Genomic DNA, 24,797 nt, shown 5'->3' with positions numbered 1-24,797 from the left:
TAAACCTTGAACCCCTGTTTCCTAACATTTGCTTTTGAATGGTTCAATATCAAGTTATTGTGTCAACCATGGAAAAACGGGGTCAATTTTACGTGACTATATCGATGAAAAATTTTTAATAAAAAATGAACAAAATATATTTTACTTAATTCTCTGACATGTCTACTATTACGCATAAGAACATTCCTTATTCCACAATTATTTGCCATGCAAAACTTAGTATTCGCATTATTTTGTCTACCCTCTGTATGTATCAGGGAAAACGGCGCAACGACTGGTCTCATACTGGTCCAAGTAGGTAAGAATGGATCTGCGAGCTTGAGAAGCGTAGAAAAAGAATTGGTCGAGCAGATCGAGATGCTCGAAACGAGCGATCGACCGGTTCTCGACTTCCGTCCTATTGGCATTCCAACGGCGACAAATCGAACTGAACGAGGGGGAGCATCTCGGCGTCTGCTTTTTTGCATCGACAGCTTCTAAGAGATCAATATTTCTGCCGATGCAACTCTCGCTCAAAAAGGAAGAGGGTTGGCTGTTCGGAAACAGAAGCTGCTACCCCGACCTAGCATCGATCTTCCGAGACCATCGTCGTTCCATTAATTGCGTTAGGGTTCACTCAAGCCATCGAGTTGCCTTTGCACGAGAGTTCGCTCGAGGACCAAACACAGATACATAATCAGATTTTTACATCGCTATTGCTCGCTTTTTCCTGATTAACACAAAATTATACAATTAATAAGGAGAATTTTACACAACCCATTTGTACCCGTGATATCGTTTTCGATTTGCTTATTTGTCAACTGTCAACTATCTTTGTTTACTATTTGCTTTATTGTGTCAATTTTATAATGGGTTATGCCCGTATATATATTGAAATAAATAAATAGATACAAACCACAGTTTCGGGCAATTTTCATTGTTGTTATCGCGGTACACGCAGTAAATATCAAGTTGTCCTAAAAGTTTATTTCGTTTTAATAGTAAGTACCTAATACATACACAATATTTTGTTTTATGTTACGTTACTGAGTTGTATGCGGACTACTATGATTTATTATTTTCTTTCATCTCCCTAGAAGCAGCATAATGTCATCTTTCCAAAAATGTTGTAGTTTGCTAGCAAAATATTATTTCAAATACATATTCGTGACCTTTTACCACGAAGAAGATTATTTAATAGAAAGAATAAATAATAACCACATAGGGCAATGTCTGGAGAGTACGGAGAATGAGGTAAAACATTGCAGTGAAACGTTAACAATTTGTTTCTAATGACTAGACTGCGGATCTTTATGCAAAATAAAATCTTGGCGAACATGCCTACAAAAATTTCACCTAAATAGGAATTTATTTTATTCTGCAAATATCATACAATGAACTGTACTTTCAATATTTTTTATATTCTTGCATATTGTTCGCAGTTTGTAGTTTCTTGTACACTGAAATTTCCTATAAATGCATAAAGATCCGCAGTCTACTAATGACTAAAGAAAAGTGGAGGTTGGCGTTATTCTGCTGCAAAACAATACCTCACGTGTTCCACGTAGCCGAGCTTTTTAAAATAATCGCGTACTGTTGTTTGGGGAATTTTTAATCCGTACACCAATTCACGAAACATTTTGCCTATGTAGAACTCTTGTTTGTGGCTCGTTCGTTACGGTTGCAAAACTGCTTCCGTAAATTTGTATTATTACAGACAAAGGATAATAAATTTGAAATATTATAAAATAGTGTAAGTTTCCTGGACTATAAAGAAATAATGATCAACGTTAGTTCTTTTGCTATTATAATAATAAATATTTTTAAATAATAATAATATTTTAAAATAATAATAAATATTTTTGGTTTAGTTTTGTTTCTCGCTGTATATGCTGGTATGATATAAGTGAGTGTAGGCATCCACTACAATAGCAGTCGACTCATTCATGTACGCCAAGTATTAATTACATTCGTCTCTCCTTGGATGAGTTACACTACACGTTACAGATAACGTATTTGCACGATAAACGTGTTTCACGGAATTTTTGTACACAACTTTATTGGTAACAGATACAAATACAAATGGAGTGCCTTCTCCTCCTACGTACTTTTCTTGAACATAAATACATTTTCTTTATCTGATAGGAAACTTTCAAATACCTTTAGGAAAAAAAGCAGTTGGCTGCTCCAATAACCAATTGTACAGTTGCAGCGCGCTATGTCGTTTTTAAATCTTTCCTCTTTTAATCCCTCCTTCAGTGTATGTACGCAACTATTGCGAACCCGGTTACCACGTGTGTTTTCCCTCGTACGAGTATTCTTCTTTTGTTTATGTCAAACTGTAACGCGTTTCTTTCAATATATATTATTAAACCATTATGATTAATGTGAACCACATTTCATTAATTACAAACACAACATGGCAGTCACACGGAATCAGGTCTGGATTCTAAAGTGGTTATTCTAGAGGTATTCGGTGTATTTTAGTGAGTTTATCGTGAGTTAAAGCTGCTATATGCGGCCGTGTGTTGTCCAGAAGGACACCGGAAGTCAATTGCTGGCGTCGTTTGTTGCGACAAACAGTCTTACATCATCTGCGAGCAGGAAATAGTAGTCACTATCCTTCGACCACGTAGATAGTCAATCAACAACCCAACTTTTGAGTCCCAAGACACAGTTACCAGAATTTTCCTGGCTGACAGTCGAGTCTTGGCCTTCATCAGCGCTCCCTTTTTAATTCTCCACCACCTCATAGTCATTCTGTTGTTTTCTGAGGTATAATGATGGACCCATATTTCTTTACAGATCGCGATATAGTCCAAAAAAGCTACGCTTTACCTTCAGAGCGATTTACAAATTTAATAATCAGTACGTAATTGATTGGACTGGAACAACTAAATTCCATTTTCTATGATGGCATCAGAAAGCTTTCTATCCCATAGAAAAAATGTATTTCTATTGAAGATTGCGATATAGTTCAAAAAAAACCTCGCATTACCTTCAAAGCGATTTACAAATTTAATAATCAGTACGTAATTGATTACTGGGACAACTAAATTCCATTTTCTATGATTGCATCAGAAAGCTTTCTATCCGAAGGAAAAAATGTATTTCTGTTGAAGGAACTTGCGTAGAAAAATAAGGCAATCCATTTGTATTTCTATCTATCCTCAATAAAGCTGTGTAAACAAAAAATCCAGTTTATATTTGAATGACCCTCGCACGATTATTTATCTCTTTAAGGCTTGAAAAGACACGATGAAAGAAGAAAATTCGCACGAATTAACTCGTTACCGTGACTTTCTCTTGTTTTGTCATAAGTTTTTGGCCGTAGAAAGTGGCCCGCGAGACCATTTGCGTCTGACAGGTCTCTGCTTCAGAGCGTTCCATCCTAGAGATAAACTTACATCGGTAACAGAGTGGAAATGATTCGCTCGGCTTCTTCCGGTGGCGGTGGAAACTCCTGCGTGGGTATCCCTACGGGATCCTGTGGCTCTGGACAGTCCGGAACTGGACGCAACGCTACCAGGGCCATCTTTGCTTTTCGTCCATTCATGCTCATGTAACCGTCGTCCTCGGATTGGTGTCCTGTCGACATAATGCACACGTATATGGTTAAATCCTATTGAGGGGATGTTCTGATTTGGACGACTGAAAAATAGCCGATTTTATAGAATTTTTATTGTTGCAATGGCAAGGAATATTGAAACAAGACTTTCTCATAAACATACACTTTGAAAAAGAAAAATGGCAGCAACAATTATACGAAATAAAGAAAAACCAATCCCGTACCAAGGTTTTTTTACACACATACAATACACAGGGAAACAGGAATGGAATAAAATATGGGACCACAAAAGAATAAAAACTCACAATGTAACACACGACTTTTACCAATCAGTACCCCGGTGTGACATGAACAGGAAAGAAAAAATAATAATGACTAGATTAAGAACTGAACACTCAAAAATTATTAGACGCGAACATCTATTTAAAAAAACGGACCCACCCACTGCGATTCCTGTGACAAGTGAATTACAATTGACCACCTACGAGTGCAGAAGATCTGAGTTACAGAGAAGGAAGTACAATTTGAACCCAGAAACATGTGTTAAAGACCATCAACTATCTTAAGGACGCTAAACTCTACAATAGTATACAATAGAATAGTATAGTACCACGAATCAAACAGAAATTCAATTAAATCCGTCGCTAATTACCAAGCAGTGGATGCGACGTAAAATAAAACCATTTAAACAAAGACTTTCTCGTAATGTTAAGTAATGATAAAACTACTTATTAATATGTTTTTCATTGACCATTGTTTGACAATAATTATTGAAACATTCGCTTTAACGATGCGCAGTTTTTGCGGAAGGTTTGCGCTACGTGCAAGTTTTCTTTCAGATTACAGATTTTAAACGAATCAGACTTATGAGTTCATAAATAAAACAATATTCTGCGGAAAATGCCGTAGAATTTTTTTTGAAAAATATCGAAGACTGACAAAATGGTGTCACCACAACTGTCTGTATATTATTATATTACATGTGCATTGTCATCACAAAGACGTCACTTATGTCAGTACAATGAAAGTAGTGACTTCCTGTCACGCGCAGACGGACCTTAACGCTTCAGGGCTGTCGCACGCACACTTCAAAAGAGAAATCTTTAATTTTTTTTACCAAATTGGTCTATGCTTTCTTTTTGTTTACTCTACACGTTGATTGCAGGACTCGTGAAAATGTCTACGAAGCTTAAATTTTGTTCCGAGATAATTAGAAATTACGTAATCAAACATTTGTTGTAGCACTTTTTTGTGGAACTTCATTCAAATTTTCGAAACTTATTTAGATTTATTTTCTGTAATACTTCATTTTCAAAATTAATTCGCTTAGTTACTTAATGAAAAGACCTTAAAAAAATATTTTAAGTAGAGAAATTTGTTTCATATTTTTTGGGCTAATATACAAGGAAACAATTAAGATAAAAATTTTAAATTTTTAAGGCTTGTTCCTATTATTATAAGTAATAACTCTGCCAAATTTCAAATCATTTCATCGATTTTTAATGGAGTTATACAAAATAAGCCACCGACTGAAAAAGTTCTAGATATTTTCCATTGAAAACTTTCGAAGGTTTGGGGCACGTGTTAATGTTAACATTAAGAGATCAAATTTTTCATGAATCTTTTTTTATATATTTCCAAGATATTCAGGGATTGCATAACACAGATTTAAAAATAAGGATTATATTAATTTACAACTTCGTCCATAAATATATGAATACTTACTAGCTCAATGAATAATTAATATATACTGTAAATAATTATTGTACAATTATTTATTGTACAATTATGTATCTAGTATCATTTAATAATAGAAGTTTTATGATGAAGTTTAATTTAATTATGTATTTAGTAACATTTAATAAAGAAGTTTTATGATGAAGTTTAATTTAATAATATTCAAGTTTTGAGTGGGATATTAAATTTCGTAGACAAACTGTCAAATCATTTAGGTAGATAATTTAGGAAAAAACGTTTAATATCAGAAAAATATTTATGAGGAGATATTACAAAATAAATGGAATTATTTTATTATATAGCTAGGGTGTTAAGATTTATATAAAAAGTTTTATGATGAAGTTTAATGAAAAGAAAATTAATTGTTTTTTATTATTACCAGTGAGACATTGAATAAACTATTGATAAAATATATTCTCTAATGTAACGCGAACTAAATACAAAAACATAAGTGATATTTATTAATACATTCATACTTTTCTTTAGATGCTTATTTTAATTGAGGAAGAGTCTACATACTTATGAGCGGGGTTATATATTCTTTTTTATGGTATAAACAAGACGTTATTATCATAATATGTGTAAATAAAAACAAAAGCTTTAAAGTAACTTTTCTTGCTGAATTAAAACCAAAAACAATATTCTGATTTCAGAATTACAAATAAAGTTTAGTAAATAACGTGATTTTGAATATTTTAAGTTTCATTTACATTGAATTTGTCTTTGTCGATTTAAAATAACTTTCATAAAGGCAATAAATTGAGCGTAAAATAACAAATAAAAAAAAAAGAAAAAAGAAATGAATTGAAATAAAAAATAATAGATGTCCCCGTGGCAAAGAACAAATCCGTGGTTCGATATCTCGCAAGTACAGCAGTGGTAGCTTTCACGGTTCACGGCCAACATTTTCATAGCGAAAATGTTAATAAATAATACTACGATATATAAATGGCTACCAGTTTGTTATTCGATGAATACTTCATTATCAAAAATCATTAACGAACAGCGTTTCAATTCTTGAACCGATAACCTATTTCAAACTCTAAATGTCATGGAGTTATTGATAGAACACCGCGACTTGTTGCGTCTAGGTTAACGTTACGAAAGGTTAAAGTCGGTTCCGAGTTCGTTGACATAAGGATTCTGCGCAATTATGTCGCGCGGGCAATCAAGCATCTTCGCGCGCGAAATTGAGAACCGTGTAGAAGAAGGCGTATCGAGAACCGACTAATAATGAAATTTGGCAATCGACACAGCTCTTAAAAAAGTTGCGGGTTTTGCCGAAATGTACACACGTGAAACTGATCCTATTGCTATTTTTTTTTTCACTGGTGTTAATAAGTGATTTCAGTGTGTGGAAACGTTGTTATTAAGAAAGTGGTTCTTCATATTGCTGCTTATTTCTCTACACTACAAGACATATTGCAGGAATGGTAAATACAAAATGCTATCGTTTCTAATGTTCTATTATACCGTGGTAATAGCTTTTGAAACAAAGCATACTTTACGAGAAATTTCTTGAGAATAAACTCTTTAAATCTAAAACTAAAATATAATATTAATTGAATATATTAATCTTTAACTAAATATAAACTATATATAATAAACTACTATATTATGTATACTAATATTATTTATATCTTTTATAATTTCAGATAATAAATATATAATATCTAATATATTATAATATACATTATAATAATATAAATAAAAAAAGTATGTAGACTCTTCGTCAATTGAAATAAGTATCTAAAGAAAGGTATGAACGCATTAATAAATATTACTTATGTTTCTGTATTTAAATTAAATAATGTATATATATATTATATTTATATTTATAATATTCTAATAAATAATAAATCTAAGTTTACTTGAAGTGTGTGTACATCATTTGTCCAACAGAAACTTCGACGAGATAGATTGACATTCGCAACATGTAGCTGGGCAAAACTTATATTTCAATGACTATTTTGAGTAACTAATAAAAGGTAAACAAATTTTGTACGTTACTCGTTACATCAAGAGTAGAAACTGAGTTATAAAAATTATACTTCACAGGGATCAAATAATGGGTGCAACACACGTAGGTGATTACGACACGTTGTCATCTATTATTTAAATAAAATTTTACAAAATTCTGTTGCATTGTATGCAAGTTTCACGTAATTTTTATTATTTGTTAACGTCTCACATATGCAAGTATCATGTAATTTTATTATTTGCTAACGTTTCTAAAATTATTCAATGTTTATATTAATCCGTCACTTTGATGATTTCGCAAAAAACCTATCGCAAAATTTATTTTTACCATAAACAGCAGCGTCAATTTTGTTTACTACTCCCTACATCATACGCTCGACGAGAGGTCAAAAGGGATATGCGTTGCAAATGACTGTTTTGCTCGCGATAGATTGTTAAAGTTCCAGCCAATGAGATTGCGCGAACCTTACAAACACAATATAGCGTTGAGACTGGGACAAAGTTGTCTAAAGGACCATTTATATAGGTCCTGTGGACGGCGCTAGTGATGCATAGTAATGGAAGATAAAGCGAACGAATAGCGTCACGCCTACAACCAACTCTGCACACTCTAATTGGCTAAAACTTTAACTACCTCTAGCGAGAACACCAATTGTTTACGACACGAATGGTCCTTTTCGATGCTTTTATCCTCTTGGAATATGTAGAAGTGGAATCAAATTTGACTATTATAATTAAAACAAATCTGGTCTCGACTAAAGCTCTTAAATACATTATTGTCCCGTTTTTGAATCAGGTATATTAACAGTTTATCTACCGACCTATTTAGAAACAGGCTGCAATTTAAAAAAGAATCTTCTACATTAGATATTAAACAATGTTTAAATGAAAGAAAACATGTAAAAGGAATAATAACTTATCTTGAGAAAATCAAAATAATTAAAGATATTTAGTACTTAATTAGTCTCAGGTAGTTTCAAATTGTTAGACAAAAAAAAACCAAGTGATGTATGTGAAATACAATGTAATAAGACACAAAATATAACGATGTATTGCAACGTGGTCGCTAATGGCTAAAAAGCTGATGCGACATTAAATAAATAATTTAAAAAAAAAAAAAAAAAAAAAAAAAACACTTCTACATTAGTATACTTTATTCTATGCTGACATTAATTTCTCTATACTGTTACTAGGTACATCAAAAAGTCAAGTTTGTTTCCAAAAACTGAATACTGGAATTAAGAAGCCTATAAGTAGCCTTTCGGTAAATAAAATTTTAAGTTGACATCCTTTCAGGGGGTTTTAGATTTAGATACAGTTTTTAAAACATTGTTGTCCCGTTTTTGAATCAGGTATATCAACACTTTATCTACCGGCCTACTTAGGAACAGTCTGCAATTTGAAAAAGAATTTTCTACATTAGTATATGTTATTCTATGGTGACATTTACAATATTGTAACAATTGTACAAGACAATTAATCAAATGGTTGTTTCCAGTCGATAAGATTCTTAAGATTCTTTTTCAATTAAAATTAAATTTTAAAATAATTGAATTATAACTGTTGTATTAGATAATACTATTTAAAATGTATACAACGCGCTCCTGACTATACTAGTTTATTATAAAGCCATTAGATGTATTGAAAACTCTTACGGTTAGTTGTTCGATAATTTATCATCTGTACGTTGATAAAATAAGTAAAATACATATTTTACCGGTAAAATCGACTCAATAATAGAGAGTAACCCAGGAGCCAAGATATTTTCGAGCCAACTCAGATATTTCCATAGGTTTTTCAAACAAATCTCCATCGATCCACGAACGCTAGATTCATCCCCTGAAAGCCGCAGCAAACATTTATTTTACACCCCGGCACATGTACCGAAACGAATATCATTCTCGCCATCCCCGAGTACCACCGACGAATAAAACTCCGCGCCATTGCTGCCTTTTCCGTAGCCACTAATAAATCTTTCGAAACGATTGCCGTTGCCAAAATGTTCCCCGCTCCCGAAATTACCCCAACGATGTAAATGTCGGAGAGTTTTCGCGTCGAACCGAGCGAGCGCGATTCTCGAGAGCGAGCTCCGTTAAAGTGGCCTATTTCACGGGGTCCTTACCTCGGTCCCTCGGGCGATCTGCCCCCGCCGCGTTACGAAAAATAGAAGCCAATTAGCGAAATAATTACGCGCAAACGGGTCAAACACGGTGGCGTTGTTTGCGCGCCGACGGTAAAAGCCAACGGGACAAAGCAACGCCGAGGAGAACGATGGTAGATTGTTTTTTTATTCCGCTGGAGAAAAACGAGTTCCGGTGGAGGAATGACGGCGTTCGTCCCTACCGTGACTGTTCGTTCCTTCGGGGACCGTTCGATAGAATCAAAGCGATTCTACGGTACGAGTTTTGGCAAACCTTTAGGTAAATCAACAGACCCATCTCGAGATACGTGCGTGTGAGTAAAACTGCCAGGTGAAAAGCGGAAGAGTGAACGGCCAGGTAGAGGAATAACGGGCTGAATTGGAGGAAAAGGTTCGGTGGAAGGAGGACGTAAAAAAATACCTAAGGACGGACTCTCGTCGTCAGGCGTGAGACCAATACTCGGTTCCGTGCTGCTTCCACAATCCCCGACGTCTCCGCCGCCCCTGCCTCCACCACCGCCGCCGCCGCCACCGCCGACGCCGATGCCGACGCCGACGCCGACGCCTCCGCCACCGTCGACTTCGCCTCCGCCGCTCTCACCCTCTGTTTCGTGCTCGTCGTACTCTGAGAGCACTTTGTCCAGCAGCTCGATCGATCGTTGCACATCGTCACCTCTGGAACAAACGTATCGTTCGATTCTATAGTGATTACGCGTAAGATCTAGGTAGGGTAACGTTGTCAGACGCACGGATTAGATCGCGCGATTCCGACGCGGGACAATTAGCGCGCCGCAGAGGCGATCCTATTGCGGGCGATTTAGAGGGGATGTCTCGTTTCTTGATCGAGAAACAAGTGATCGGTTGTGCTTGAAATTCAAATTTATACAGGGTGAGTCCGAAGAAACAGAACACTTAAATATCTCCGTTCCTTTTCGGTGTACAAAAAAACTTCTAAGGACAAAGTTATAGAGCTGCCGGAAAGACTGAATATTCAAGCGGCTTTCAAGCCGAGTCAAACCGGTACCTGATTTCCGAGCCGAGTCGAGTACTTGCAAAAACCGAGTAGCCTGAAAGATTCAAGCTACCCGAAAGAAACCAAGTAACTTGAATTTTTCAAGCTATCCGAATAGAATCGAGCGGTCCGAAAAAATCAAGCGGCCCGAAAGAACCGGGCAACTCGAATGGTTTCAAGCTTTTCCGAGTACACATGTTAGTCCGCCGCCGGGCAACAATGGTATCATAAAAAGGACGTAGCAAACTAGACCCAAAGAAGGTCGACCATCATTTTCCGTTTTTCTTATCGAATCTTAACGGATGTATTACCAATCGATTCCTTATGTTATCCCGATGAAAATGGTACCAGACACGATACAATTCGGATTATTTAGAAGGAAATTATACGGAAAAAATGATTTGCACGCTTTTTGTCTATCTTCGTTAAAAATAGTCCGATTTACATAGTGTTTGGTAGCGTTTTCATCAGAAAAACGTAAGGAATCCATCGGCGTTACTCCCGTAATAATACGATGCATATGAAGTGAAATCGGGTGATTACTGAAAGCAATAATAACGGAGTTATGACTTGAAACAATTGCGTGGACCACCCGGTATAATAAAATAAATATAAAATACAATTGCTTCATACGTAACACATATTAACATATTTTCTATATCAAAGTAAAATCACAAATTTTCGTTTACGTACTAAAATAAATTTGAATACAAATTCCTTGTCAATAACATTGTTTTATATATATGCCGTATAAAAATAAAATTCAACAATTTCAATTTTTACCTGGTACAATAAATTTCACTAAAAATTACTTGTAAATAATATATTTGTATAAATTCTCTACACAAAAATAAAATCCTAAATAATAATAACTTTAATTTGAATAAATATTACTTATAAATAACGTGTTCGTTTATAAAATATATTCTAGAAACATTTTGTATGGTAACATAAATGGGTAAAATTCGCAATAAAATCAATTATTATGAACGAAGGAATTAAAAAGGGCTGTTGTTCTCAGAACAGATCGAACTTGAATGAATTGCTCAAAGAACGCAACAAATTGAATACACAACCGCCTCAATCGCTTATTTTGTAAAAGCTGCAACATCTACCAACTTTAATGAATTTTTTTTAAACGAATGCCAAGTTTATCGTTATAATTCTTTTACACTTTGTTTAACTGCTTATCAGTCGTACGTGATAATTTTTTAAACAGTTTCAAGTAATTCTTCCTTGCTGTTATCTTGCTCGTAATGTACACGTGTTTAAAAATTGCATTTCGTTCTTATAGAAAATCGGACCTCTCAGGTTGATGAAAACCAATTAAAAAAAGAAAAAATTCATAATTGGCATGCTTATAGTTACCGTTTGTACTAAAATAAGTAATTATCTATCTTAATAATAATTAATTTATATTACCGCAAATACGTCGAGGGTCGTCGCCAATTAACTCGCGCGTTCAAACATATTTCACGAATCGGAAATCGAAACCTACGCGTTTGCGATAGTATGAATAAGTTCCTTTGAAGTCAACGTACAATGGAGAGATCGCGGGGAGATCGGATACATGGAAAGTAGCGATAGTGACTACGATGGTGGTAGTTAATGACAGGCCTGAGTTGTATTTCGATACCATCGCTCTTGCGTTTGAAATTCATACTCTTGTATCGAACCATTCTAGCAGACGCCACAGGCGTAACAATTTATCATGTGATGAATCGATACCGAAAAGAAGCGACACTTTATTTATTCAATTGGACTGTTATGCTGTTATGTTTTTATTTCCTCGATATCCGAATATATGCACGTTCTATTCATTATTCAACGAATGAATTCGGTAAACTGTTTATTTTATTCATTACTGGGAATTTTTAACCTTTCAGCTATTGAACGCCGTTATAGTGGATTTCGCATATACAGTAATTCCTCCATAAATGCACAAGCTCGCGACTGACCTTGTGCGGTTATCGTAGAGTTCGTATATTCTCTGATGTTTGCCGACGAGTTTCGAACGTAGAGAATAACAGCGAATAAAGAAGAGGACGGAGCGAAAACACCAGGGTATGTCGGTGAGACAATTTAATCGGACGATGAAACTATCTTTTTATTATTAATGTTTTTTATGTAAAACTTTTACCATCATATTCCTGGCATTTTTCTGATTAAAATGAAACCAAACACGATATAATTCGGACGATATTTACCATGCATCTTTTTTTAGTTAGTGTCTACGATATATGATACATAATAAGTTGTTACAAGTAAATGTATTGCGAATTATGTCGTGTTTGGTCTCATTTTAATCAGAAAAATGTCAGGAATATGATGGTAAAGGTTTAACATGAAAAAAGTTAATAATAAAAAAAATTTCACCGTTGCAATTAATTGTCTTACCCAGTAATCTAATCGCGGATTAGTATCTTACATTGCTCGGCGATCGAACTCCGTGACCCCTCAAGAGATATACCCAGTGGTGGGGCTGGTTTCTGTGCATTTATCGTAGACAAATTTGTGTATTTATGGAAACATTACTGTACCTTTTTGTACGAATTATGTGGATTAATACCAAATTTTCAATTTCATTATTATTATTAAGTATTAAAAGATGTTCTTTTAGCTATATACACGTAAAAAATTAAATGTAGAAACTTATTTTAGCTCTTTTAAAAAGATCCTTTCTTGAATCCGCATCTCGCCTCGTTTTTTCTCTTCAGCTAGAGTTACAAAACAAATTCACGTAAAGTCACGACGAAATGTGTGTAAATGTATTCTTTGGACCTTTCCTATGATGGTTGAACAAGATTATTTTGCAGTCACTCGCATCTCCGGAAGTTATAACAATGTGTTTGTATGTAGTCAGTATCTATTTCAAAATTTGCTCTTCAAGATTTAGTTGCAAACAAGTAGGTATTTGAAACTAAATATGCAGGTATGGAAATATTAACTATTTCTAAATATACTCAATTACTCATAATTGATTCGCTCAGAGAAATGGATTTAATTATACTTTTCGCTCATTTTTTGAATTATAGCGATATTTTAATCTTTACAAACTAGGAAATGACTTGCAGTTTGATAAAGTTTGGTGAATAAATTGTTTATTTCAATTATAAATAAAAAAATAGAATATGTAATATTAAATATAAAGTATTTCTTGCTAAAACAGAACTAATTATTTTCATTTAAAAACTTTAATAATGCTAGATTCTTCAAATCTTTCAATCAATATGTTTAAGAACTTTTTCATACGAAACATTCTTGATATATGTATCATTCGAGAAAAGGGAAAAAACATGTTTACATTGTCGTTAGTCGAGTGTTTCTATAATTGTAGTGATGCTTGGGAGCAGCTCACACAAAAATTGACAAAAATTTCGTACCGATAAATTTAATTCCGCTGTAATAGAAAAAATTACAAATGAGTATCGCTGTACCATCGATGACGTCGAAAACGATAGCAATAATTCTTGCGGAGAATCAAAAAGAAAGACGAAAGAGTCGACGGTGCAAGAACCGAAGTTTCCAATAGAATGCGAGTTTATAACGAAATATTTATCTCCATACGAAGTGGTTACTGTTTCTGTTGACCATTCAGCATCGAAGTGGCCGCGTCGAGTGGTGTAAATCTGTCGACTATAGCGTTAGAGACTTTTTCTCGAAAGTTGCGAACGTTCTGTCTTGCGGTCTATTGCGCTTCGAGCCTCCCGTTTCGAAGCTGAAATCGGACAGAAAATCTTTCCGTCTGGCTATCGAACACTCGCCCACGTTCTACTAAACCGTCGTACTTCAAACTTGCAGTACGCCCGGTTTTGTAGCAGCGACAACTATTCAACGTGACGTGCCGCGCGACAAGTTGCACGACAATCCCGAAAACTTTACAATTACCGTTTGGACAGCCACATAAACCATAGTTCTATAATTTATGGCACGTCTGTGGCCCATTTGCGTTTGAAATTGTTACAAATGATCCTAAGGAATGGCTGGGAACGATTCGAGAGTTACAATGATCTGCGGTTGCCCAGCAATTGTATCAAGTTTCGTACATACTTAACAATTTATCTACCGGGCTATTTAGAAGCAGACTTTAATTCAAAAAAGAATTTTCTACAGTAGCATACGCCAATCTAGGCTGACAATAATTCCTCCATACTGTTACTAGGTACATTGAAAGCCAAGTCTGTTACCAAGCAGTGAACATTGTAAGTAGACAACTATCAACATAGTAAATAAATTCCAATAACTAAATACTGCAATTAAAAAGCCTATAAATAGGCTCCCGGTAAATAAAGTGTTAATTATGGAGGAGGCACTACACGTTGTGTTTTCTATGTAAAATTAGACATCTTTCGGTACAATTTTCTCAGCTATGTCTTATCTGATCGTACCCAACCTTTTTTTAGGTTGTTCTATAAAATATAAACTACAAATTGGTGGTAAATTTTGTTCAATATACATTTTCAAAAGAAAAAACAGGACTACTTTGATACAAAAATTATGTTGTTTTTTTCCACCCTTTTTTATTTTTTTATTTTTTTAAGTAAGTACAATTTGAACAAACCGCCTTCACTGTTTTACAGATAAGGCGATTTTACGTGAAACAAAAATAGTCCGGATTCGATAGGGAAACTGTAGCCTGAGTAATTGGTATCGAAAGACCAAAAAGTATGATTTTCAGGAATCGTTAAAAACCAAAACAAGCGGTTATGTTTTTGTCGTATCAGCTTTTTTCGTTATCTTTCCATAGAATCGAAAAAAAGTCACGTCGGCCGTAGCTTATCTATGATTTTGACTTTTACCACCAAAGGTCTCTTCAGTTGTCCACTGATTACCAGTATTTGCGGTTCCATCTAGTTCTGTTCAATTTGTTTTTTGATTTTCGTGATAATGTCTCATGAGTGAAAAAATTCAATACAGCTAAAAAAGCATTTTTCAATGAGAAGCCGTTCGTTTCGTTTTGAAGCCATTATCGCGTGACCCTTTTAAAAAATCACTTTTCCTTTTTATCTTTTTGAAAGTAAATATATTTTTACAAGCGATCTAAAATGACAGACGTCATAGTGAAATCAAGCACGAATAAAAGCTTAAAGGGCCATATCACAGTAACGGTTTGAAAAAATCAATTCAACGAATACATAGACTTTTATTTAAAAAAATTATTTTTTCATCCCGTTTATCAAAATAAAAAAAAATCTATCAAACCGATGTTTCTGAAAGTTAGATATGTTATTTTGCACACTAGCGGCTCACATGACCCCCTCCGTCATAAAAAGTAAATATTTGAGTACTTTAGTTTCAACGAGCATCATTTTTTTTTTATTTTTCCACTATGCCGGTTTGAATAAACTATTTGAATGTTCTATTTCAGACAGATCGTTTTTAAAATATCTTGATGAGCATGAATATATCGACAACAACAGTAGTTATTTTAACGTTAATATAAATCAATGAATTAGCTTTATAAAGTCCACGCAGAAATATTTGTGTGCATTATTTCTGCAAATGCTTAAAATATGTAGTTGTTTCGAGTTAGACACGTTCAAAAATACAACTGGAAACTTTTCTAAATGGACCTTTCTAAGTCTTCCTGCTCTCACACACGTCCATAATAAATCAATACGTACATATATTTACACACACATTCGTAATACTCGAGAAATGGTTGTGGCAACAATGCTAACAGTTACTGCACAACTTTTCTACGTCCAGTTTCAAATTTTATGAATTATATCTCAGTAACGGTCCATAACTATTATTTTTTTTTTTAATGGTTTATAACAGTGGTTTTTATAACGTATCAAATTTTCATCAATTTCCTAAATTGCATCTTGACTTAAATCGAACAAATTCACGTAAGAATCTGTACGTTCCATAAGGGTCTGCGTGAACATTACAAAATTTTGATATCGTTTTACACAAAATTGACATAGCGAATATAAATAGAAATAGGCTCATACGATTCATATTTAATCAAAAAGTAATCCAGTGACGTTTTGTTAAAATCCTCCATTAAATAAATCCACGGAGCAACAATCTTAAACAATTTAAGAGCGCATCGCGTCAGTTTGGAAAGACACTCTCGGAAAATCAAGCGTACAAGATTACCGAATCTGCCTCGCGTCGAGCGTAATCATAAAATATTGGTACGATTCCAGGATTTTGTGTTTCGCTGCGAGTCCCCGATATATCCCATCGTCGCGCCGTGGGTAATAGCGATAGCGACGGTGGAGAACGTAACGCGCGAGTCGAGCAAAGGAGAATAGGGAGGAAGATTGCCTGCCTCGACTAGGAGGTGCCAGAAGGGGCAGAGAACCGAGCGAACGCGCAGAGGTCAGGGGAATCTAGAAGGGGTAGCAGATGGCGGGGAGGAGACGGAGGGTGAAGGTGGAGACGGAAAAGCAAGGACGAGGGGGTGTCTCGACGAGCAAAGTTGCGAGGCGGCACCGACAAACCACCCTGCGCGTACTGACGCAATGCGGTCTTTGCTCGGCCGAGTCGTAATCGCGATTGTTAATTATCGCGGAAACGCGACCGTCGAGACTTTCGTCATCGAGACGAGTGGAAAAAACGCCGGTTTCGTCCCGACTGGTCACCGATTACCGCTCCTCTTTCATTCAGAACCGCGTATGCGGTCGTTCGTTTCGCGACAAAAAAAGAGAAACCGCCAGACTACCGATGACTTCGCGATCCGATTGTTTCGAATCTGTAAGGTAAAATATCCGATACTTGAACACCGTAAAAAATTCGACTAAAACTTTAACAGTTACGTTATACTGTTATTACTTGAGAATATTTGTTATAAATCTAAATAATGCATTTAAGCATTAATTAATTCTTTCAGGAACTATTAATAGTAACAGTCATAGATATTTGTAACTTTGAAACTGAAATTATAATAATTTTGTTAATATAAACGATGTCATACTGCAAATGACCAATTGCTATGCCGGTCTCCACGAATATAATGCTCAGGCTCTTAATTTTAAGGAATAGTACAGTATTAGGTTGTCCAGAAAGTTCGTGCCAATTTTTAAGAAACATTCAAAAACACGTTTGAATTTTAATATATATGTATTTATTGAATTACATAGGTGCCATTTTGTTCCACAACCTTTCCACCTTTTAAGGGATGTATGCATGTTATTTGTTTTCAACCACTTCAATATATTCAGACCTGTACCAACTACCAAAAATCGACATGGACTTTCTGGACAACCCAACACATAGTAAAAGTACATATTTTTTTAGCAAAAAAATTGTCATTATAGACAAGATAACATATCTTGACATATAGTTTACTGTTTATTAGGTGAGTACATCTCCCAATTTCGAAAGCGTTAGCTAATACTTGAACGAGATAGTGAACAATATATTTTAAATATTTCTATTTACTTCAAACATAAGAAACTAAATTACTCTGTTCTAAATATTGATAAATAAATTAAATGATTTCAAGACGAAAGTCGTATGGAATACAATAATTAAGACAAATACTTTTAATAACATTATTTATATGAAACTATTGATATCGTACTTGCGATAGAGAAGAAGATTCTTTTTAAGAATTTTTTGTGGATAATTGTGGAATATCAATGTTTTTGTCAAACTTTTATCCTTTAGGGACGCCGTACACCTGATACATCAAAGATACATCAAATACGCAACACGCGATACGTATTGCAAGGTAGATTTCATATCTTGCTAAACCGCATAAACAAGTGCAGCAAATTTTAAAATGTCATCGTCCAAAGAATATTTCCGTCGCATGTTGCGTATTTAATGTATCTTTGGTGTACGGCCTGCTTTATTCCTATTTAAAACGCAATACCAAGTCATATTGTATATTTATTCAAGTACTAGGGCTAGTTCAACATACTTCTAGAAGTTTGTAAAAAATGGTAGATCCATGTAATTCACTAGGTTTCCTTGTAATTTATTTAGAATTGTACGTGTTTTGTAGGTTTAGCGTTACTTTTCAAATTAAGTTAATATTTAGTTGCCAAAGTCGAAGTCAAACATGATATACTTTGAAACGTGTTCAAGTATTAACCTTTGCTCAGGAGTTGGCGAGGGTCCCACAAACTAGAGGGGACTGAGAGGACAGAGGATCCGCCTAAACTTCCCCAGGTTCTCCTTTTTTTCAGAGCAGTCACACTGCGTAGTCGTGTTCTGATGCTTGGGGTACTCGTAATTAATAGAAATATTTTTTAAGTAGCTAGACGATTTCGGGCAGAGTTAGAAACAGTTCGAGTGAGATAGGGTCGATATTGAATTACGTTATCGAAGTCAATTATTTATTAATTTCATAAATATGTATCTTTCTTCAAATGTAGTATTTACTCTAAACGATAAGATAAGAAACACAATTTTTCGTATAAATAACAAGGATATTGAAAGTTGACAAGTTAGTCCCCCACACTGTATATACAATATCTACTTTAAATAAATATACAAACGACAATATTTGTGACGCATAGAAGCTTGGATCAATTTATTAATTTCTAATTACATAAGAAAGACGAAAGAAATTGTACGAAATAAAATACTTAAGTTTACATTTGGGAGTAATTCGAGCCAATTTTTTCCTACTCCAATTGAAATTGTCGAACTACGCAAATAGTTTTATATTTTTATATTACAACTTATAAACATGGCACTCTTTCAATCAATCATCTTTTCCCTTTGACATTTTTCTCTAAATGTACTGATATCGGAGTAATGGCTTGTCACACCTACTTGACCCACCCTGTACATGTTTATTTCTGGAAAGCAGTAATTTAATAAATCTTGGACTCTTGTTTCCTGACATTTGTTTCGAACGATCCAACGTCAAGTTATCGTGTGAACTACGGAAAAAGGACAAATTTCACTATATCAATGAACGAAATTATTAAAAGTGAACGAAAGACATTGTATTTATTAGTTTAACCATTATGCACAAAAACATTGCCACTTCACAACTATTTGCCATGTAAAATAAAAATTCTTAAAAAAAATATCTCTTTTCTTGCAAGCGGACGATAATAGCCCCTTAATATCACGGTTCTGTTCGCTTTATAAGAAAGCATAAGAGACTATATATAAAACATTGTCTAGCTCCGGTGATTCTTTTGAAAATACAAAGGGTGAAACGTGGAATGCAACGACGACATCCAGAAATACACGATGTACCAAAGAATACATTGTTAACGTCGGAGTTAATTGTGATGTTGTTGGCCGGCAAAACAATGCGAACAATCGGATCGCTTCAACGAAAGAATAGCTGTTGCGGGTAATCGCTAGGAGCAACGTTTCGAAATCGAGCGCGGGATTCGCGCAGCGGCGAACCGAGCTATTCAAGACTCATCAAGGCTTTCAGGAACCATCAAGACTTTCAAGATTTTCCAAGACTTTCCAGAACTTTTGTCGACGAATGATATGCGCAGCGATACGAAAATTCCTAGTTTCGAATCTTTCCTAATCCTTTCACGGTAGAGATTTAAACTAAAAAGCCATTTGTAATAAGTTTTTCAACGAGAGGAAAAAATACAAGCGGAGAAAGGTTATTCGATATAGTATACACACTTATTATATAAGAAATATATGAAATTTTGACATGACATATTACTGCAACAAGCAAAAGCCAACAAAAATATCTATTTACTGCAAGAATATTATTTTAGCATACTGAAGATTCCAATGCGGAATCAGCATTATTTATTTTTCACAACATGGATTTTCAATTAAAAAATCTGAAAAAATTCTGAAGAATGTTACCGCCTTCTCTTACATGTCTCAGATTTTTTTTTTCAAATTTTTCATCTAATAATACAGGAAAAATCGGGCAAAAAATTATTTTTGATATTTTCTTTTTATTTTCCTACCAGTTCAGATAGAGGCTTTTAGCATTCATTGTTCTTTTCTTTACGGTATCAAATGATTCATTACAAGTTGAATTTGATTGAGGGGCGCATTTAACCCCATTATCCGACTGTACCCTTTGTTTGAACAGAGTTAATAGGATTACTTTTTCATTAGAACAATACAATTCCTATCGATTTAATAAATTATCCTTAAAAAGCATAGAAAATTATTACTTTTATATTGTAATTATTTTATTATACCTACTCTACTTTCATGGATATAGAGGGTGTCACAAATCAGGTCTAACGATTTTTGAGGCAGTTTTAATAATCTGGCAAAAAAATGTTGCGAACATGAGTTAGTCGGTATTTAATCAACAAGAAATTGCAAAAAAAGTACTCAACAAAATTTCTTTAGCAAAAATTTATTTATTTATTTATTTATTTATTTATTTATTTATTTATTATTTATTGTTACTATAACTTTTTTTTTAACGAAATCATATATTTTTTACGCGACATTTTTGTAGGCAACATCGAGACATCGAAGTAAACATTAATGAATGCTCATATCTACAACTGTTGCCTGCTATCATCGCAAAACCCACTAGATTTCTGTGTGAAATGTCTTTTTCATATTATGATTTTAAAAAGTTATGGTGAACTTATTTTTTTGCTATTTTTCGAATCGCAATATCTTTGCGATTAAATTGATGATCTTCTGTTTGAAACTTTTAAAATCAACTATAAAAAAAAAAAACAGTTTTGTTTGAACTGCTTAAACAAAATGTGAAACTATTTGAATCGAATAAGTAATAGCTTGTTTCACCCTGAAAAATCATCATCCCCTACTTCACACCTTGTATTATATTTATAATACCTTAAACTCTGAGAGACACCGAGCAAAATGTACAACAACCACCGAATAAAATATACGACCCGACAGACTACCGTAAATCCTGTTGTTTACTTTTCATTCTTTACTCGAACCGTCATACCTAGCTGTAAAAATTTCGCGCATCTCTGCCGCGCAGTGATACGCACGATACTTCCGTCCCCGTCCAGCAAGTTCGATGCACGTTCCGATCGAAACGACGAGGGTAACGCATGAAATGGTAACGCAATGTGGCGAAGGGACGGCAGGATACGCATGCTAGCAGGAAAACAGGGGTTGTGTTAGCAACGAAACGTGTGAATAAATAAGCACGATTCGCTGACAAGAGACTGAAAGGGAGGGTACGAATTCGAGGACAGACCCTTTCAGGAGTTTGCCCAAAGCAAAATGTTCTAGCCGCGAAACAAAGCACGGAAATCCATCCCCCGTTTCATTCTTTTCCTTCGTTCCCGCTTCGCTCGCTTTCCTCTGTCGCTTCCGTGTTCGGCTTTTCAACGGCGGCACGGGACAGCCCGTTGTCAGACTCGTTAACGTTTGATTCATTATTCAAGATCGTAATTGGCCGAAAGCTAAGCGGGATAAAGATCGAGGAATACTTTTCTTTTTCTCCACCCTCTTCTCTCGTCGGACCATTCTTACCGTCCACTTGAATCTTTACTTCTCCGCTCCAAGTTCGTCCCGCGCCGATGCATACTCTTCCTACGATTCGTGTCCCCTTTCGTCGTCGTTCCTCTCAGACGAATTCAGCGAGTCGTTCTTCATCCTCGTCGAAGCTCTGGTCCCGTCGTCGAGCGAATTCGTCAACGTTCTGGCTGGTCAACGAGCGTGAAAAGTTGGCACACCGCTCGAGGAATGGGATCAAGTTCAATACGCGCTCGCGAATACGAGTCAACACATTAGAACTTCTATGGTCGGAGTAGTTTTGCTTCGTACAGCTACTCACAAAAGTTCCCGTTTGATCTGTACGTATGATATAAAGGGTTTTCGAAAAGGATTCTGTTATTTAATTAAACATAAACTGTTTGGAACAGGTCATTGCAGGCGAAAGCGGATACTTTTTGGTGTAACGTATCGGGTTTCTACGAAATTTGAATATGTTGTTGTTTTTAGCGATATTTGAACGTCTATAAAAAGACTCCGAAATTTTTAAAGTTATCGATTTTATAGACGTTTGAAGAAGAGTGCTAACTTTTTTCAAGAAATTGTAACCATTGAACTACCCAGCGGATGGAAATGAGCTTTCGCAGCAAACTTGTGAGGACATAAAAGTATTAAATAAAAATAATTTCAGTTTAAATAACAACTTTTGTCAACCATTTTTTGTAAATTATTTTAAACAAATGCCTTGTTTTTATATTACGCACTTTATAAAGGAACTTTCAAAAAGACACAGTAATTTACATTGGAAGAATGAGAATTAAAAAATCTGTTAAAGTAGTAAGAGAAGCATGAGATTTTGCGAGGTAACAGTGAAGACTAGCATATAAGAGTAGCAAAAAAAAAAAAAAAAATAAAATCTATATCTACAAATTTGGACCATATCCAATTTTCGTCAAAGTCCGAGATATTACATCGTAGTTTCTGATTTTGTGTTGAATGCATGTGTATATGATTTATATACTTTGTATAATATAATTATACGTATATTTATATTAATGAGCACACTACGACTACGCTGACAGGCATATGTCGTTATCAAGAAACAAAATCCTAGCGCCACTTTTGCAGAAATTTTTATTTTAATATTTAAAAAATTTTACAGGAATATTCATCAATATATTTTATACATTAAAAAATCGATTTATTTAATGTGATATGTAAAGAATTGTTTAAAAGGCTGTGTAAGATTTTGCATCTTTTATAAAACATTAATGGTATGAAATGTATTCTGATTTTTTGTACTTAAAATAAAAGTACAAACCATTAGAATTAAAGTTGAAAGATGAGAAGCCACATTGGGCATATAAAAATCCTAGCTATATTTAATAATTTTGTTTTACAAAACACTCGACTTAATAGAAAAAATGTTTGCTAGGGTTTTTATTATACATATATTGTGTAATAGAAAAATAATTTTTACTTAAATTTTTAAAATAAAATAGTGATGCTAAGGCATCATACGACAAGGATAAATGGTATAATGAATTTCTCAGGTATAGTTATACTCGAAATAAGAAACTAAGTTTTTTCATTTTCAATATGAAATATGTACAATATAATGAAAGTAGCTTATTGTTTTTGTCGTGGCGCCCTTCCTTAAGTAGTGTCTACCGCGACTATGCTAACAAGCGTACAGCGTTTTTAAAAAATAAAATTCCGCAGTCCCTTTTGGAAAACCCTTTATTAAACGCACACTTGGATCAATTGTATCCCCAAATTGGAATTTGTCCCCGCGGGAATTCGTCTCCGTACTTTTGGAGATAAAAGAGAATTTTCCCAAAGCGCTAGACGAGAACACCCTTTGACTGGCGCGAACTCTCTCAAGTCGATACTTTCGTTGATTCCATCACAGGAATCTGTCGGTTTGCTTCGCGGTAACTTTTAACGGCGTCGGTAACTTTTCCAACTTTTCAGCCGTGCCAACTATTCGCGCTCTAATCATTTTTCGTTTAGCCCTGGCGAGTGCAACGGTTTCAGTTTCCTATACGGCCGCCTGAAAAGTTCACCGACGAAAGTTGCGCCAAACTATCTAAAATAATTCTCGCGGTTAACCGTCACGCTAACGACGAAACAACGGCCGACACAGTTCTGTGACCCTGTTCGAGACGAACAGAACATCAAACGTTTGTGTTACGGTCGTGTTCGGTGAATGCAGTTTGTGTCATAAATCTAGCCTTCACAGTTTCAATGTCCTGAGTTTCTTGGACTAGGTTCTAATAAAATCTAGTTTAAAAATTAAATGAGAAAAGGTAAATTTTTTGTAAAATCAAAATCGTTGGATCGTTTGCTGTATGGTTTTCCTTTTTCTTTGATACTGAATGTTAATTCAATTGAATAGAGGGTATTTCGTAATATGTGGCCACTTTTTGGAAGGTAAGGTCATCGGTACGAATCGAGTTTTTTATCAATTTATGAATTTCGGCTTCCTTAACAGAGATGGAAAGAAATGTAATGCAAGAAGTTAAGAAGTAATGTAAAGCATTATAACGTAAGAAGATAAGGATTGATGTGAAAGAATGTAACGTAAATAAGGCTATGTAAGACATTTCAATGTAAACAAACGTACATTGAAAAGTGTTATAGTTCAAGTGATAGACTTCGCACGATAATAAAAAAACAAACGAACATATATAAATTCTACTTTCTCGGATATGATAATCGTTCACTTAGGATGCTTTCCAATTGCACATCTTTAGACCCTTTCGTACACACGACGACACAAGTTGCGTTTTAGTTGCCGTAATCGTCTATATCAGTGTTTCTCAACCTTTATGTAATCGAGCTCGAAGTGTCGATAAAATAATTGTTGGCGAGGTAAAGGTGACCTTATTGTCAAATCTAGATAGCTTAGAATTCATGGCAATAGAAGGCTAAGAAATATCTCGAGTGGCTGGTAGATACCAGAAAAAAAGTGTAGGAGTGAGAGAGGGAGAGAGGGAGAGAGAGAGAGAGAGAGAGAGAGAGAGAGAGAGAGAGAGAGAGAG

At 34.8% G+C, this 24,797-nt stretch overlaps 2 protein-coding genes across 4 annotated transcripts in view; both read right to left on the bottom strand.

Moving 5' to 3' along the window:
* The window catches only part of LOC128894290 (protein I'm not dead yet-like), a 343,319-nt gene that overhangs the window by 100,934 nt on the left and 217,588 nt on the right, over positions 1-24,797 (bottom strand). The window lies entirely within an intron of this gene.
* The window catches only part of LOC128894207 (uncharacterized), a 225,066-nt gene that overhangs the window by 76,772 nt on the left and 123,497 nt on the right, over positions 1-24,797 (bottom strand). For 2 of the 3 annotated variants that reach the window (XM_054155793.1, XM_054155794.1), the window contains exons 4-5: positions 9,826-10,079; positions 3,387-3,567 (exon numbers count right to left, since the gene is read on the bottom strand). In XM_054155793.1, coding sequence (XP_054011768.1) covers positions 3,387-3,567; positions 9,826-10,079 — 435 coding nt within the window. The remainder of the gene's footprint in view (positions 1-3,386; positions 3,568-9,825; positions 10,080-24,797) is intronic. The other variant, XM_054155796.1, reaches the window with a different exon arrangement.

This window comes from Hylaeus anthracinus, unplaced genomic scaffold (assembly GCF_026225885.1).
Source record: "Hylaeus anthracinus isolate JK02 unplaced genomic scaffold, UHH_iyHylAnth1.0_haploid 3, whole genome shotgun sequence".
NCBI classification, from domain to species: Eukaryota; Metazoa; Arthropoda; class Insecta; order Hymenoptera; family Colletidae; genus Hylaeus; species Hylaeus anthracinus.
The sequence above is the reverse complement of the archived record's forward strand: the minus strand, read 5'-3'. Positions and strand labels throughout refer to the sequence as shown.